This window comes from Mesoplodon mirus, assembly GCF_964341445.2.
Source record: "Mesoplodon mirus genome assembly, chromosome: 8".
Classification (NCBI taxonomy): Eukaryota; Metazoa; Chordata; class Mammalia; order Artiodactyla; family Ziphiidae; genus Mesoplodon; species Mesoplodon mirus.
The window spans coordinates 74,341,317-74,359,172 of NC_138984.1; the positions used below are offsets into that span (position 1 = coordinate 74,341,317).

A 17,856-nucleotide genomic window follows, 5' to 3' on the forward strand; every position below is an offset into this window, starting at 1 on the left:
AAATCACTAGCAGCCACACTTAAGCTAAAAGAAAAGATAGATTTGGCTAAAGCACTAATACAGTACTCACAGAGGAGAGCTGAGAGCACAGGCCCTATCCAAACGTTCAATTATTCCACCTTGAAAGAACCTTCCTTTTGTTACTGGGGCCAACCCATAAAGACAGTTACAAAGGCAGTTATAGATACTGCTCTAGCTTTATCTAGATTAACATATTGAAAAAGTTTTGTTTTGTTTTGTTTTTGTTTTACACAAATGGGTTACCTTAGCCAAACTTTGACTCGCAGGGTACAAAATAAGTACACTGCTCCAGTGACCCTTCACACTTGCAATACAGCATATTATGTGTTGTGGAAAATGTGTAGGCAGAGGGTAAAATAATGTAAAGACAAAAGAAGAAAGAATATTAAATGTCTTTCGATCTCTCCTTACTGGTTGGTTTTAGTATTCTGAAGGGGAAAGCTGGAGATTAAACCACCACCAAGAAAAAAAAAAAAAAGTAGAACAAGAAAAACAGAATAAGGAAAAATTAAGATCCAGCTCTACAGCAAAAAAAGGAAAAGAAACTTAGATGCCTAAAATAAATAGTGAATTCACATTCTGTAGTGAGCTATGTACATTTTTTGCTGTAATGACAATGGACACACAACCCTGGATAAACCATTCTCTTTTCTCCCCCTTTCATCAGCCATCAGTAGCCAATCGGGCCATGAGAAGAGTTAGTTCAGTTCCATCTAGAGCACAGTCTCCTTCTTATGTTATCAGCACAGGCGTGTCTCCTTCAAGGGGGTCACTGAGAACTTCTCTTGGTAGTGGATTCGGCTCTCCATCAGTAACCGACTCCCGACCACTGAACCCCAGTGCATACGCCTCCACCACATTACCTGCTCAGCGGGCAGCCTCTCCGTACTCTGCACAGAGACCCACCTCCCCATCAGCTGTACGTCGGATTGGGTCGGTCACCTCCCGGCAGACCTCCAATCCCAACGGACCAACCCCTCAGTACCAAACGACCACCAGAGTGGGGTCCCCACTGACCCTGACGGATGCACAGACTCGAGTAGCTTCCCCATCCCAAGGCCAGGTGGGGTCATTATCCCCCAAACGCTCAGGGATGACCGCTGTACCACAGCATCTGGGACCTTCACTGCAAAGGACTGTTCATGACATGGAACAATTTGGACAGCAGCAGTATGACATTTACGAGAGGATGGTTCCACCTCGGCCAGACAGCCTGACAGGTGAGTACAAGGGGACGGCCCTACACAAAGCCCAGCGGGAAAGTCTTCCATGTAACCATTGCTGAAACAGAGCATGTAACGTGGAAAAAGCTTACATTTTTATCTTAAAATTTATACTGCAGACTTCAGGCTGACTTGTCTTTCAGGCTCTATAATTTTTAATGCATGAAATTATACACATTTATATCACCAGACCTCTTTTGCAATGAATACATTTCCCCCATCCCTCACAATATTAGGATATAAGAGGTACTTTTTTGCCTTTTAGAAGAATTGGTTGGAATTCTAAACTGTTTGTTGAGGTTTTTCACAGTGAAATAGTTTTCACTAGCTAGGCCTACCCATACTCAAAACCCTAAGATATGTTAAAAGGTGGTATCAGAATGTCTGTTCAAATTTTTTTTTAAAGAAATTCCCTAATAGTGTAGACTAGAATATGGATTTCCTCACTTACTGCCTTGATTTTTAGCATCCTGGTGGGAAAGCACAAATTCTTAAGAATTACCTTCAAATGCCACTTGTATTAAATCAGAAAGACACCAACCAGGTCACTGGTAGTCCAACTGTTTCCTTCAGGGTTTTTTCACGGCGGGTATCCTACATGATGTATAGACTTGTTCTTTTGATTAAAATGAATTCATCTTTAACTAGTGTTCTAAATTATATTTTAAAAGTAACATGTACATAGTGGTAAAAAAATTCAAACTATGCAGGGAAATATGAATTGAGAAGTGAAAGTCTCAGCCTTCTCTTTACCCTCACCCAGTCCCACTCACCAGTTTATGTATCTTCCAGAATGTTTGATTACATATATGAGTATATACATTACATACAAATGTGCACACATTGTGTTTCTTTTTTTTTTTAATGCCGTTGGAATTCTATTATATATATCTTCTATACCTTGTTCATTTTTTAATATGTCTGAGAGTTCTACTTCATTCTCTCACGGGATGCCTAGGACCCTATTTTATAGATGTATTATAATTTAATCACTTTGCTATTAATGGACATTTAGGTTTTCTCATTTTTAGCTGTTAGAGACAATGATGCGATATATATTATTCCTCCTGCATATTTGCACCTAGGTACTAAGATAACTATGGGATCCATTTCTTGAGGTAGAATTGCTGGATCAAAATACGTGTGTATATGTTCTTAATGAAATACTGTCAAATTGCCCCCAGGAAGGTTTTATAGATTTCTGTTTACACTAGTAATTTGAGCGCATGTTCCCTACACCTTCAGTAGCACGCATGATGTCAAAGAGTTTCATCTTTGCCAGTCTGGCAGTTAAAAAGCTGCACCTCATTGTTTTAAGTGGCCTGTGTTGAGTAATGACTGAGGTTGATGATTTCATGTTTATCAGCCATTTTATTGCTTTTCTGCAAACCGTGAGTTCAGGTCTTTTGTCTATTTTTTTAATTTGTAAATGCTTTTTATACTTGAATAAATTAACCCCTTGTAATATACTTCTCAAGTATTTTTCTCAGTTTGTAATTTGTCTTTTGACTTTCTTTTTGGTATTTCTTATTTACAGAAGTTTTTAATATTTTGTGAAGTAAGATTAATATCCTTTCCTTATGGCTTCTGGGAAAGGTAGAGCCTTTTTGAAATTTTCTAATTGAAGAATCTTGCACAAAGAATTAATATTGAACTTGATTTTGAGCTCAAGGAAATTCCTCGTGGAGAAACTGCCTCTTTTTCATTCAGCCATTAGAGGGGTGTCTTTGGCTTAGATGTTTTCTGGCATGCCTCTGAAAAGTATGCAGCAGAGTGAGGTGGAATCATTTACAACATTCTGCCTCTGATGGAAACCTTAAGAGATAAATAGTTCTGAGGATTTCTGTGCCCCAGCCCTGCCCTGTGTGTGTGAACAACAGCTGTGCAGAAATCTGTGTTTGCAGTAGAGTGAAGAGGAAGTCCAGGAAAGAAAGTGAGCACATAAAGGACTGTCTCCATGTTTAACCCTGGAGGGCTGATCTTTGGTTTAAAAAACCTGCTTCTCTGACAATGCAGGTGAAGTTAGACTTTATGTTTCAGGGGGAAAAAATTATACATAGCCTATTATGGATTTTTTTTTTCCTAGAATATGACAGTCTTCAAAAGAAGCAAAGGGTTTCTTAAAATGTTCTAGGGACGCTTTGGTTTCCATCATCTAGCTACCTGCCCAGTTAGTCTGCATGTGGATCCTAATTTGTAAATTCCTCTCTTTTTTTTCTTATTTTAGAAAGTGATGTGCCTGTCGTTATATTTACTATGCTTCTGATTTCAAAGGCTTAATAACCTGCTAATTGATAAGCCTAAAGCAATATTTTATAATAGATACAGACACTTGGATATTTGGTGATCATAATTTAAATGATGTATATAAATTACTTCCTACAACAGAAAAATATGTCTGCCTGAAAATATTCATTTCAGTATAATCATAGCATATCAAGACAGGTTTTGAGAATAAGAAGAATTCATATTTGGAAGATAAATTTATGTTTGTTTTCACTGACTTAAAATATAAAGGTTTTAAATCACAAGGAATATATCATTGAAGTAGGTAAGCTAGTATGTATTTGTGGAATTGCAGCATATTATTTGTCTTTCAGTTTAAAAGATACTAAGTTATAATAGCCTTTCTGCACAATCATTTTACTTAATCTATAGGGGCTATGTAATTTTGTAATTTTTTAAATGTTAATCTATAGTAGTGTGTGTTTTTGTTTTAATGCATGAGTAGGTGAACAAAAATATTTACCATCATAATGTTATTCACAAAGACTTCTAATATCAAGAAATTGCTATTTCACTATAATTCTTAAGTTTTTATTTCCTGTTATAGTCTATCACATACAGTCATTTCATCTCACTAATAGTCCTGTAACAGGGGGCTGTTTATTGGATACTTTTTATAGTTGTAAGTGGTAACAAGCTCATTTGGTTACCTTTCTTGTGAAATAATAGTAAATGTTTATGAAAGTTTTCATATTATATGGATTCCAGTGAAGACTCCAGCTAGATCCTGGCACAGTGAGAATATCACATTCTGAACGGGGCAGAATGCTTTGGTCTCTTTTCACATCACTGTGGTGGTGAGCCAAGGCGGCTTAGCCAACTTCAGGAGCATCCAGGGCTCAGCTTGCCTCCACCCAAGTGTTTGTGATCTTCAGAGTCTCACAGTAAATCAAGGGCTCTACTGAATATTAAAATAATGCCTCATCCTGATAAGATTTCCAAGAACTAGGTGCATTTTCCTGCCCACTTTACGTCACTATTAACAAAATTAATGCCTGCAACTTTTGTTCAAGATACTCTTGGGCTCTATAAAGAAATGGAGTTCATACTGTGCTAAGAATGAGAAATCTGCCAGTGAATAAAAAGCTGAAATCCTCAGATGAGTACTTTACAACAGCAATCATAATATGGTCTTTAGAGTTACATGGGCTTCCATGAACCCCTGGTGAGCTAACCTCCCTCCTTAACCTTACGTCTGTTGAGGGCTCTGTCCAGTTCAAGGTTTCTCACACCATGTCTCATTGATCCTTGAGAAATAGCTTTGTCCAGGGCCATGACAGATCATGGAGGGGGCTTCCTCTCAGCCCTACCAGGAAGTAGCTCTCTGAAGGGGATGAGCTACATTTCCTTTTGGGCTCTGTTTCCTCAATTTTAAAATGGGAAGATTTGGCTGAATGAGCTCCCAATTATAAGACTGTATAAAACTGTGATCTTCATTTTAGCAAGTGAGGAGCCAGTAGCCAAAACCCACATTTGTTCATTTAATTTCTTCCCATGTCACATTGCTGTCCGGGGTTGGTAATAATTGTTCATATTAGAAGCTTTTATGTATTAACTTTCTTGCCACTCCTCACTAAGCAACATGTAATTATCACTCACATTCAGGCCCATTCACTTTTAGTTGTCATATGATTAACTCAGCTAACAAGATGTGAGCGATCGTATCTTTTGGTAATTAGTTACTGTGTTGATTATTTGCAGTCTTTTTAAAAGCGAATATATGCTGACTGACTTCAGATATGTTTGTGCTTTTTCTTGCTCGTATTTGGAATGTAACCTTAGTTGGTATTCTTACCAAGTGACAAATTTTACTTACTAATGAATGATGACAGCTCACAAATTTCTGAGCATCGTAATGTAGAATATACCAATTCACTTTTTTAAAGAAAATAACATGTTTGGGTTTGAAATTTGCATTAATTATTAATAATTTGAATGAGAGTATTTGAAATGACTTAATACACTAACTTTGTACTTTTCCTTTACACTAGAAAGAAGGTAAACAAGAATCTGGTATTTGGATTCCTAGAAAAACACTTGTTTTGTTTTTTTAATTGTGATAACAAATAATAAAATAATACTTTATAAATCTTATTAGTTTGTTGATGATATTTTAAACTTTGTAACATAAAATTTCACCTTTTTCTATAAAAATCTTGGATGAATGATTTGAGACAAAGTTCAGAACAGTTCTTGAACATCAGCCTGTTTCTAAGCGCTATTATGTAGGTGTCGTCTTAAGTGTTGGGATTTAAAGAGGTGTGGGACATGACGGCGCTCTCTTTTTGGTCACCATCATAAAATAGCTTACAGTTGGGGGATGAATTTCAGAGTATCAAACCATTTAATAACTTCTTATATTTTTTTTTAGAAAATTTACTTTTATCCTGCTGCCAGAGGAGAAAGTTTTATTTTTAGAATGTATATGGTATCCTGTTCATATCTGTCATCCCTCTTTTGTAAAACTCACTAGGTTTGGTGTTTAGACTCAGCATTTGGTCCTATTGTTTAGGACTTATACTTTTAACCTCACCACAGTTTTCAAGTTTTTTAATAATGTAATTTTCCTGCCTGTAGGCTTACGGAGTTCCTATGCTAGTCAGCACAGCCAGATTGGACAAGACCTTCGTTCATCTGTGTCTCCCGACTTGCACATCACTCCTATCTATGAGGGGAGGACCTATTACAGCCCAGTTTACCGCAGCCCAAACCATGGAACCGTGGAGCTCCAAGGATCGCAGACAGCACTGTACCGCACAGGTTCGGGTGGGCATCAGCTCTGTTCAGCTGCTTTCCCAATTTCACCAGCCCAAGAGTAGAGGATTTTATTGAGATGGATTTCCTGTTAGAGTGAATTCATATTGCCCATTTGGTTGTCAGATAAGCAGCTGTGAAAACAAATCAATAAACAGTAAAATAGAAGTTCACTTAGTACCTATTTATAAGTGATATATTTTTACCTTCGTTCAATCTGATCAGTGAACCCAGTGATTATACTTTAATTCACAAATAAGTTTGTTGAGCTATAAATCCGACTCCTCAGGTTGGAAGCATATCAGATATAGAAAGGAAAGCCTTTTTTGGAATATTTCTTTGTAATTTTTGTTTCCTAGAACACGTCTTTAGAGAAAATCCCTACGTGAGCTATTGGCTTATCTTTGATTTAGCATGTATGTAGCCCAAGTGTATTTGGTATTACTCTTTTTTTGTTACTGAATCTCTTCTGAATTCTTAAGCGATAGAATGTGAAATAAATATTCCTTATGGTAGACTCAATCTGGGACAGAATGCAATGATGGCAGTTATAAAAATAGGGAACGGGAATTCACCAGGGGTCCAGTGGTTAGAACTCCGTGCTTCCACTGCAGGGGGCCCAGGTTCGAGCCATGGTTGGGGAACTAAGATCCCACATACCACGTGGTGTGACCAAAAAATAATAATAATAATTTTAAAAATAAGAAGAAAAATAAGCAGCTAGTGCATCACACCCTTGCACCCCCAGACTCACATTTGTGCCACACCATAGCGGCTGATAGAGCAGAAGCTAGAGCCTGTGGCCACGTGAGCTGCCAGATTATGCTACGGGTGTGGCTTACAAAGTCCCAAGAGGCCGCTCTAAAAAAAAAAAAAAAAGTGAGTACAGATTTATTAACGTGCCCATAAATGAATTCCAGGTAGCAATGATAATTCCCTAAAGGCACAGCTCTAGGAGCCATACCTCACAGAACACCATGAGGGAGAAGACTGAATTTGAATTGGTTCTTTGCCAAAAACTGACAGTTTGGTCCACTGTGGTATTTTTCTCCTGATAGAATGTACCAATTTTTAATAGATGTTAGTGAAGAAATATTTCACTCATTCTGTTCTGTAAATTGAAGAATTTCTTTATTAGGATTAAGAAGTAAATAGTGTTAAAATATGTTAATTGCAGGAAGAATATGAACACAATCATTGGAGAGATACCTACTGCAATAATTTGGAAAGAAAGGTTAAATACAATGTACAGTACTTTATACATAGCATCACGCAATAATTTTAGGGAGTAGCTTTAGAAGAATTTGATATATCAGTCTTCTTTCCTGTGAAGTATATTTTCCAATGTTATCAAAATACACAAGTCTATAAATAAAATATATATCAAAATAGGTAACCTGTATTCACTAGGTGTCCAAAGTTTGACGGTTTCAGTTATCTATAAGTTTGAATATCTTACTTGTCTTTTATTGCTAAAATGTAGTTATGAAATTTTGTTATTCTAAGATTAGTTTAATTATTTTCCTTTATGTCACTTTCAGTTTTGTTACTAAATCTTAAACATATTAAGACCTACTGTGTAAGCAGATTTATAGTTTCATTTTTGCTCTTTCCTGCTAATAAAATTGACATAAATATTGTTTGTGTTATGTTAAAAACTTCAGTGCCTTTGTTAGCACTAATAAGCTAGATTGGTAATATCTAAAAGTAAGCAATTTATATAATTGTTAAAAACTTAACCCTTCTTAAAACTAAAAATATTTTGACTTTGAAAAGTATCACTTTGTGGAGAACCTACTAATCTTTTTTAAAATGCTGACTTTCTAGTAGGTGTTGGAAATCTGCAAAGGACGTCCAGCCAACGAAGTACCCTTACATACCAAAGAAATAATTATGCTCTGAACACAACAGCTACCTATGCAGAGCCCTACAGGCCAATACAATACCGAGTGCAAGAGTGCAATTATAACAGGCTTCAGCACATAGCACCAGCTGATGATGGCACCACGAGATCCCCATCAATAGACAGCATTCAAAAAGACCCCAGGCAAGTACTGGTTATGAGTCTCCAGAATGCCACCATATCTCAGGAGTCAACTAGTTCCTTCATTCTGACTTTTTTCAAGTTGCCGTGTCTGTTATAATATCAGTAACTCCTTATCTCTAATATTTCCAGTTGTTTTCCAGCACTGTAGGTCATTGAGGTTAATTTCACTTTAGAGATAGAGTCCTTCTTTCAGTGCTTTAATAATAAGTTAGAGAATGCACAGGTCTGTGTGAATATCTGCAGCATCCACAATTGAAATACTTCATCAAGGCAACTACCTGGGATAGCCTCTTAGTCTGAATTACACAAAAGATTTTAAAGGATCATTTTATGCCTTTTCCTTTATCTTGGCTGACCTCTTAAATGATGGCTTCAGAAAATGCATATGGTTGTTTTAAACTGGGAAAGACCAGTGTCAGGTACATTTTGAATCATACTGGTCAGTGCCGTGTTGCGCTTTTATTAACTAGGTCCTTTGAAAAGCTTTCTGCCATTTAGGGGAAAATAGTTTACAAGAAATTCTCACATCTCATGAGCCAAAAATATTTGGCAAATAATAGATGTTTCCTGCTTTTAATTTTATTTGGCCATGTAGAAAACATGTTTTATTAAGATGAGTCATTTAGTACTTGATTGATTTTGAAAAACTAGCCTCATCTCTTTAATAAAAGTCATTTAAAATATTCAGGAAATAAAGATATTTAGAAACTAAAAGAGAATTTTAGCTTCTGAAAGAGTGAAATTATTTCTAAATTTTAAGCAGCTTGAGTGTTATTTTAAGGCATATATTAACAAGATTTCATTCACTCTTCGCCCACAAATAGTTGTTTCACTGAAAGATTGTTATAATTATCAATTCATTTATAGCAGCCTACCAACTTATCCTAATGAATTAAAAGCATGAGTGAGGTTTGGTTATTAAAACAAAATAACCTAAGATGCTTGTGAGTTGAATGGGAAGCCCACTGCTTCACTAAAACCACTCCACCTATTCACTGTTTTGCCTAAAATATTTTACAGTGTATGCACACATTTGGTTCTGCTATTCCTATTTGCCACCCTTCTGTTATTTTAAGGATTTCTAAAAATAATTTGTCTAATAACACCTCCAATATAATTAAGTCAAAAAATTTTTACATGATTTTGTTTTTTGTTCTTTTCTTTTTTTAAATTTGTTTGTTTGTTTACTTATTTATTTTTGGCTGCATTGGGTCTTCGTTGCTGCACGCGGGCTTTTTCTAGTTGCTGTGAGTGGGGGCTACTCTTCTTTGCGGTGCACAGGCTTCTCATTGCGGTGGCTTCTCTTGTTGCGGAGTGTTGGCTCAGTAGTTATGGCTCACAGACTTTAGAGTACAGGCACAGTAGTTGTGGTGCATGGGCTTAGTTGCTCTGCAGCAGGTGGAATCTTTTTGAAGTCCTCACAAGAACAACAGACTAGGGCATGCTACTAGATACAGAAATTCTCAAAAGGGTTTTGAATTGTAGGTAATTTAGACCATACCTTGGCTGAATCTGCAGAAAAAGAATAGCTACCCAGAAAAGCAGTGAAATATGATAAGAGCTTTGAGTTTAGTATGCATTCCTGAAGACTTCAGTTTTGACCTCTGATATGAGCTGATTCATTATAAACAAGGATTTCGTGTCTGATAATATACTTCAGTTATTCATAGTATGGTAATTTCATAGTCTAATGTATAAAACTGTTATGGCTAGCTTTGATTATGTGAAACTTTACTGATAATGCATTTTGTAAGATGAATAAATTATTATCTTATAATAGGTGCATTTATTTATTTGAAACTGGAATCCAAGTGAGTTTAAAGTTTGAATAGTCAAACCATGAAATTAAAAACTCATGATAATTATTACTTAATTTTTAGTTTTTAAAATAGCAAATTTTACTATTTTTATTCACTTATAAATTTACTTCCTCTGTCATTAATGCTACATTATAGTTAACCTGAAAACTACCCTATAAGACTTAAGAAGTTGTTGATGTTTTATACATAAAAGGAAATGTATGAGTTTTTTTTAATAGTTATCTAGTTTGGAAGCAAAATTTATTAATAGTACAAATAATTCATCTGAAAGGAATAACAAAGTACTTGTTATGGAAAGTGACAGTGACTGAAAGAATATCAGCATTCATGGTGTTCTTTTTGAGGAGGGCTTCAGCTGTGACATTCAACAGAATAATTCCATTTACCATCTCCTTGACCTTTAAGTTGTTGTCAAATATTTTACTTCTACATACATTATAAAATCCATAATATAGTGTTGTTATTTTTACTGTAAATAGTCAGTTGTCTTTTAAAGAAATTAAGCTAAGTTAAAAAGATGGTCTTTATAGTCACCTGCATACTTATTTGTAAATAGTTCTCTTCATGTCTTCCTATAAATTCTAGTTTCCATCTCCACTCATTCCCCTTCAGCCTGAAGAACTTTCTTTAGCCTTTCTTGTGTTGCATGTCTGCTGGCAACACATTCTCTCAGCTTTAATTTGTCTGAAAGTGTTTTTATTTACTTGTTTTAAAGGATACTTTTGCTAGATATAAAATTCAGGGTTAATAGGGTGTTTTTTTTTTCAGTCCTTTAAAGGATGTTGTTCCTTGTCTTCAGACCTCCATTGTTTCTGATGAGAAGTCAGCCAACACTTGTACTGTTCTTCTCATTATGCAATGTATCTTCTCTCTGGCTGCCTTTCAGACTTTTCTTATTATTGTTGACCTTAAGCAGTTTTACTCTAATAAGCCTAGGCATAGTTTTCTTTACATTTAACCTGCTTGGGATTCACTGAGATTCTTTAAATATTGGTTGATGATTTTACCAAAATTGGGACATATTCAACCATTATTTCTGTAAATATTTTTTCTGGCGCAAAATTCACTCTCCTCTCCTGGGATAACTTGACATCATCTCACAGGTTACTGAAGTTCTGTTCTTTTTTTTTTTTTTAATCTTTTTTCTCTGTATCTTTCATATTGGTTTTTTTTTTTAATTAATCTGTCTTCAGATTTGCTGTGTTTTTCTTCTGTGGTCTCCAGTCAGTTATTAAGCCCATCCAGTGGATTTTTTTTCTGACACTTTAATTTGGCTTTTTTTGTAGTTTTCATGTCTCTGATAACATTCCCCATCTATTCACTCCTTACATACATCTTTTGCTTTACGTCTTTGAGCACATTTATAAAAACCATTTTAAAGTCCTCTGATCATTCTGACATCTCAGTTTTCTCTGGGTCTGTTTCTATTATTTGTTTGTTTACATCTTTGAGAGTCACATTTTTCTGTTTCTTCTTATGCCTAGCAGTTTTAAATTATATGCTGATTGTTGTGCATAATACATTGTAGGGACTCTGTATTATGTTGTCTCCTCTTAGGATTCTAAGTTTCGTTGTGGAAAATAACTAAATTACTGACAAGTGCTTTTGATCCTGTCACAATTGGTCCTGTTCTTTGCTAGGACAGGTCTATTTTAGATTTATTTTACTCCTAGAACATGGCCCTGACTCTGTAGAATGGTTCTTACTCCTAAACATGGCCTTTGTGGAGACTAAATGCTGAGGTGATCGGTGACGTCTGCACTATGACTGGGCTGGAAGTCCATCAACTCCTGGTTTAGTTCTCATACCAGCAGCAGCTATTCTCCACCAGACCTGTACATGTACATGCAAGGCACATGTACATCCCAGTGCTCAACTAACGACTTGTGCGTAATCCTTACACAGACTTGTTAAATCTCCTCTGCATAGCTCTCTCCTCTCCAATATCCTGCCCTGCAAATTTTAACCTCTTTAGCATCTCCAAATTCCAATCTTTCCCCCTCAGTTCACTTAGACCATCATGCCCATTCGGACTTGCTTCCTGTGCCATGATCCAAAAAGTGCCCTCAGGCAGAAAGCCAAGTGAGTATGGGGTTCCCAGGGTGATGCCCCCACCCCTTCAAGGATTACATTCTTGTGTTACTTGTTGTCTAGGGCCTGAAAACAGTTTCCTCACACATTTAGTCCAGTTTAATGGTTGTTTATGGGAGGAAGGCAAAGTCCAGTACTGGTTACTACTCTATCATGGCTAAAAACAGAAGTCTGGGCTTAAGTTTTAATGAAGCAAATCTTGGCAAGCATTGATGCCATCCAGCCAGCCCATGAATTGATAGAAGTCTTTCCAGGGTAAATTTCTGCTGAAAATCAAGGTTGGAGTTGGTGTCAACTGAGCCTAACTGCCCATCTCCAGCGGGAGCCCACCCTTTGTGTTGTCTGGCTCAGGAGGCACCCAAGGATGCTAGGAAATGACCATCCCTGTGCCATTTAAAGAGAACAGAAATGTGTATTTGTAATGATTGAGTCATCAAGGAAAGATTAAATCACACTCCTTGCACTCTGTTAATTACCTTATAGATTTATATATAAAAGACTTTAGATAGATTTTCATCAGAAATAGTTAACATAGTATAGTTCATTTTTCAGGGATGATGAATATTAGTAAAACATCTTTCATAATGCAAAGTATGTAAACTACTTTAATATACATCACCACAATTTAGTCATCATAGCCAGCCTAAGAAGAAGTTAGACATGATAGTTTTTTTTTTTTTTTTTTTTTTTTTGCGGTACGCGGGCCTCTCACTGTTGTGGCCTCTCCCATTGCGGAGCGCAGGCTCCAGACGCGCAGGCTCAGCGGCCATGGCTCACGGGTCCAGCCGCTCCGCGGCATGTGGGATCTTCCCGGACCGGGGCAAGAACCCGTGTCCCCCGCATCGGCAGGCGGACTCTCAACCACTGCGCCACCAGGGAAGCCCAGACATGATAGTTTTATTGTTCCTAATTTACAGATGGGGAAACTGAAGTTCTCTGTAAATGGTTTTCAAAATCACATCACAATTGAAGGACCTGGGACTTAAACATAGGCAATCTAACTCCAAATTCTGTGCTTTTTCTGCTGCGTTATCCTGCCTCTCAGCATTTATGGTTTTCTTAATGCCTGTTAATGACATCATCATCATCCAGTCTGTTCCCCAAGCCGGAAATCTCTATCTCACCCTTGATTTCAGTTTTCAGTAGATCATCTGGTTGCCGTGCAAAGAATAGTTGGGGGAGGGAGTGATATTTGAAGCAGAGAGAACATGTAAGTGGCATGTAGAGGGTCCAGCCAAGATAGAAAGAGTGGATGGATTTGGTCTATATTAAATATTTTGGAGATAGTCAACAGAGTTTGCTGATGGATTGGATGAGAACGATAAGGGAAAGAGAAAAATCAAGGATGGTCCTATTTTGAGCAAATGTGGGGATAGTGGATAGTCTCCCTGCCACCAGTCTTTTTTGATTCTAGTATATTCTCTACTTGGCCACCAGAGTTATCTTCCTTATAAATGTGACCTTGTTGCATTCTCTCACTCTTCTGCTTTAAGACCTCCACCAGCTTTCTGTTCGTTGTGCATGGTGATAACATATTAGACCACTAACCTCCACCTCTTAATTACTAATCCCGGGTTCCTCGTCTGTCTATATCTAATGTTGTTTGATAGTGCCTACCTCATGGGGCAACAGTCAAGGTAAGTGAGATAATATCTATAAAGCTCTTGACAGAATACCTGACACAGATAATCTCAGTAAATAATAATTCATGTTATTGCTATTAAGACTAAACTTTTTTAGTTTGGCATACAAGCCCCATACATAAAATTATGTCTTATTCAATGTTTGTATCCAGCACCTGTTCTGGCACCTGTAGCATAGTAAGAATGCACCAATGTGTGATATGAACGTGTGTGTGCAGGTATGGAATGACCTGACCCTCTGTAGTGGATGAACCAGTTCATACTGGAGCCTTCCCAGAGAGGCTGTGGACCTTTAAAAACTGGGCCATAGAAGTATCACTGGGTCATTAATTTAAAGATTTTTTTTTAAGTTTCTTCAGGATTAATTCATTTTTGATTAACAGTTTACTCCATCCTGTTATCAAAGTCTGCAGATTTGTTGCTTTGTGAACCATTTGTAAGAAGCTGGTCTTTATGTAACATAAGCATAAAATCACATTTAACAAGGATTCCAAACAGTGAGCCAATCAAGTTACATCAGAAAATCTGACAATGTGATGTTACCTGAAAAAAACATAGTATAAAAGTATGTATGTATATTTAATATGATTGTATACTTATTGTACAAGAAGTGGGATAGCACGGGGGTGAGGGCACAGACTCTGAAGGCAGATGCCTGGGTTCAAATGTTGCTCTGTTGTTGACTAGCTGGGTGACACTAGGCAAGTCGCTTAGCCCTTCTGCTTCAGCCTCCAAACGTACAAGGTCAATTTAAGGATAGATGAACTAATATACGTAAAATGCCTAGAATAGTGCCTGGCACGGAATAGTACGTGCTATTTAGTAATAATCCAATTCTTTGAAAAAAATTCTGTACACACACATGTGCACACTTGCCTGCATATGTTGAAAAAAAAACAGTGGGAAATGTCAACAGTTGTTTTCTCTGGATATAGGGTTACTGCAGAAACATTTTTTTATCATGTTTTATGTTTCTTATAGTCAAGAGCAACCATATATATTAAATTTCTTAAAAATCATCAGGCACACAGTATTTCCACTGGCTTTTCCTCCTCCCTCCTCAGGAGTGACATCTCACCTAGCTGAAGTGCACTTGTTTACCTGAGCCTCACACCTGCGAATTTCTTACATAGGTAGAAAGGCGTAAAACTAGAATCAGGAGGAGGAAAACAAGAATGGAAAAGTTACCCGTATTAAGAACCTCTTTGTTACCCTGAATCTTTCTCTGCATCTATGCATCATGATATCTTTAAGTTCATAAGCATCTGTGATATGTTCATCAGTGCATAAAAATTATTTACATACATACATATATATATATATATATATGTATATATTTGTTAGGACTTTTATAACTTCCCATTGTCTCCGCTGAGCTCTCTTCTCTGACAAATGTTTTGTTCAGTGTTTCGGTAGAACGTGGGCCTTCCTTTCTGAAGCCGCGTTTTTCTCCTGCAGGGAGTTTGCCTGGCGTGATCCCGAGTTGCCTGAAGTCATTCACATGCTGCAGCACCAGTTCCCGTCAGTTCAGGCAAACGCAGCAGCCTACCTGCAACACCTGTGCTTTGGCGACAACAAAGTGAAGTTGGAGGTACAGGACCAGTGCCTGGGATGCCGGAGCTGGCAGGGCGGGGAATGGGGAGGGCCAAGCAGTGCCTTTCCGTTTAGCAGCCGCATGCTTGTGTGCTTAAGAAATGACCAGATGCAATCTAGAGGCCCTTTTCAAGGGGTGTTCTGATACCAGTTATTCTTTTACTTTTCAGCTATGCATTTCAATATTTCTTGGGAAAATCTGAGATGAGATGATTTCTTGAAGTACATTTAGCATTTTCAAATCATGTGTCCACTCATTAGCTTATTCATAAAACATGAAACAAAATCAATTTAACCTGCATTTTAAAAGTATTTTCTATAAATCTATTAGGCACAAATTATAGTATGTACTTGTGAACTCATGTATTTTAAGAGATTCTGGTCAGAATCGGTGCCAACACACAATTAAGTAAAGGATTTATAACCATTACTAATACAGAACATATATGAATATTTTATTTCAGATTTTAAGCTTTTGGGGTTTTTACAGAAACATAGTGAGTCATTGATATTGGCTAGATTTAACATTTTAGACCTTTTTTTTCTCCTGCAATGTCATATGGAACTTAAGTGTTTTTCACCCCTTAAAATTTAGAGCAACACACAGTTACAGACTAAAGGTGAATGCAGTAAATAAAGCCCAAAAATATTCACATAAGATATTAATGAAGTGACAAATGGAAGAAAATTTAGGGAGAGTCACCTAGAGAAACAATTCTAGAAAGCAAATGACTTCAGTCAAAAATCTCTTCCTGTGTTGTCTTCGACTCTGCATACGGCTTTGTTGTGCTTGTGTATTTGTGCATTTCACTTGGAAATCCCTGTGTACGTTCGGAGGGTTGGCCTATGACCATGCTACCTGCATGTGGCCGTTAATCCACCTAAGTCTCCCTTCCCTTCTTTAAGCCATGAACCCATGAAAAGAGCTTCATCTTAGAGAGTGTCCTTAAAATTTATAGAACATGTATTTTTTAGAATAAAGAATAATCATTTGAAATGATCTGGAGTTGTATGTTTTCGGTGATCTTTCCGTAACAGACTTTTGTTTGATCTCTGATTGACCACATGTCACTTAGGCCTGGTACCTAATATTTTTCATTCTAGGTGTGTAGGTTAGGGGGAATCAAGCATCTGGTTGACCTTTTGGACCACAGAGTTTTGGAAGTTCAGAAGAATGCTTGTGGTGCCCTCCGAAACCTTGTTTTTGGCAAGTCTACAGATGAAAATAAAATCGCGCTGAAGAATGTTGGTGGGATACCTGCCTTGTTGAGACTGTTGAGAAAATCTATGGATGCAGAAGTAAGGGAGCTGGTCACAGGTGGGTAAAGAATGTGATCATGTCTTGGAGGAGATGTTGAAAGCCATCCAGATCCTGCCCATGTATGGTGGCATCGTGAAGGACTTGGAGGTTCTAGGTTGGAGGTGACACTACAGTGCTCACACCTGTGACGAAGGCTGTGTGTAAGTTAACCTAAGGATTCAGAAGATACTTGCACTGCTGCAGTCACCTCGACTAGTGTCATTTGTTGTACTTGTTAGTGCATAAGTATCAGCTAATAGAGGGCTGAATACGTCATTTTTCATTACATGTTCCATAGTGATTACTCGTTTTAAATAGACTGGCTCTCCTTCATTGTGAAAATAAACCGTACTAGGTGGATTGGCTACCTTCCAGTTCAGTTCAGCCTGTGTCTGAAAGCCTGTTAGTATCTCAGATGCTTCTCTAGGTACTGGAGGTGTAAAGATGAATAAAACTCAGTCCCTGCCCTCAAGTAGCACTTGGATTCCAGAGGAACACAAGTGATTTTCTGTGAATGTCAGTGAAATGTGCAAGTGCTGGACTCAGTAGATGATTTTCTGTGAGTGTCAGTGAAATGTGCAAGTGCTAGACTTCGTAGAGCTTGCATTGGGAGCAGAGCAGATGGGTAGGGAAGTTCTCTGGTCAGTGTGAAACCAAAGCTGGCCTAAAGGTTGAGGAGGCATTGGCTGGGTACACAGGGGAAATATTTCCAGTCGCAAGCAGAGGCTCAGAGACAGCATGGGTTAGAGGGGCGGAGCTGCCAGCAGGAGGGGGATGCTGAAAGGAGAAAAGAGCAGAGAGAAACACAGGCCTGGTTTGGGGAACTTGTGTCCCACATGCAGTGGGAGTGATTACAGGGCATGGCATGGCTAGTTTGGGCTTTTATATACATTCTTCCAGCAGGCAGTAGGGGTGGGGGATTGATTTGAAGTCGATGAGCCTGGCACCTGGGAGGCCTATGAGGAGGTCAGCAGTCTAGAGATAATAGCTTGGACTGTGTCAGTGGTAGAAAGAAGGGGTGGGCAGTGGAGAAGAGGAAACAATGAGAGAAATATTTCGTGGCCAGGCCACGATGGTC

The 17,856-nt window shown here is 37.7% G+C and overlaps 1 protein-coding gene across 13 annotated transcripts in view; it reads left to right on the forward strand.

Annotated features, from left to right (window-relative positions):
- Window positions 1-17,856, forward strand: part of PKP4 (plakophilin 4) — a 249,075-nt gene that overhangs the window by 193,767 nt on the left and 37,452 nt on the right. For 7 of the 13 annotated variants that reach the window (XM_082630308.1, XM_082630301.1, XM_082630312.1 and 4 more), the window contains 5 exons: window positions 689-1,241; window positions 6,108-6,296; window positions 8,112-8,335; window positions 15,348-15,476; window positions 16,583-16,796. In XM_082630308.1, coding sequence (XP_082486434.1) covers window positions 689-1,241; window positions 6,108-6,296; window positions 8,112-8,335; window positions 15,348-15,476; window positions 16,583-16,796 — 1,309 coding nt within the window. The remainder of the gene's footprint in view (window positions 1-688; window positions 1,242-6,107; window positions 6,297-8,111; window positions 8,336-15,347; window positions 15,477-16,582; window positions 16,797-17,856) is intronic. The other 6 variants (XM_082630307.1, XM_082630311.1, XM_082630302.1 and 3 more) reach the window with 3 other exon arrangements.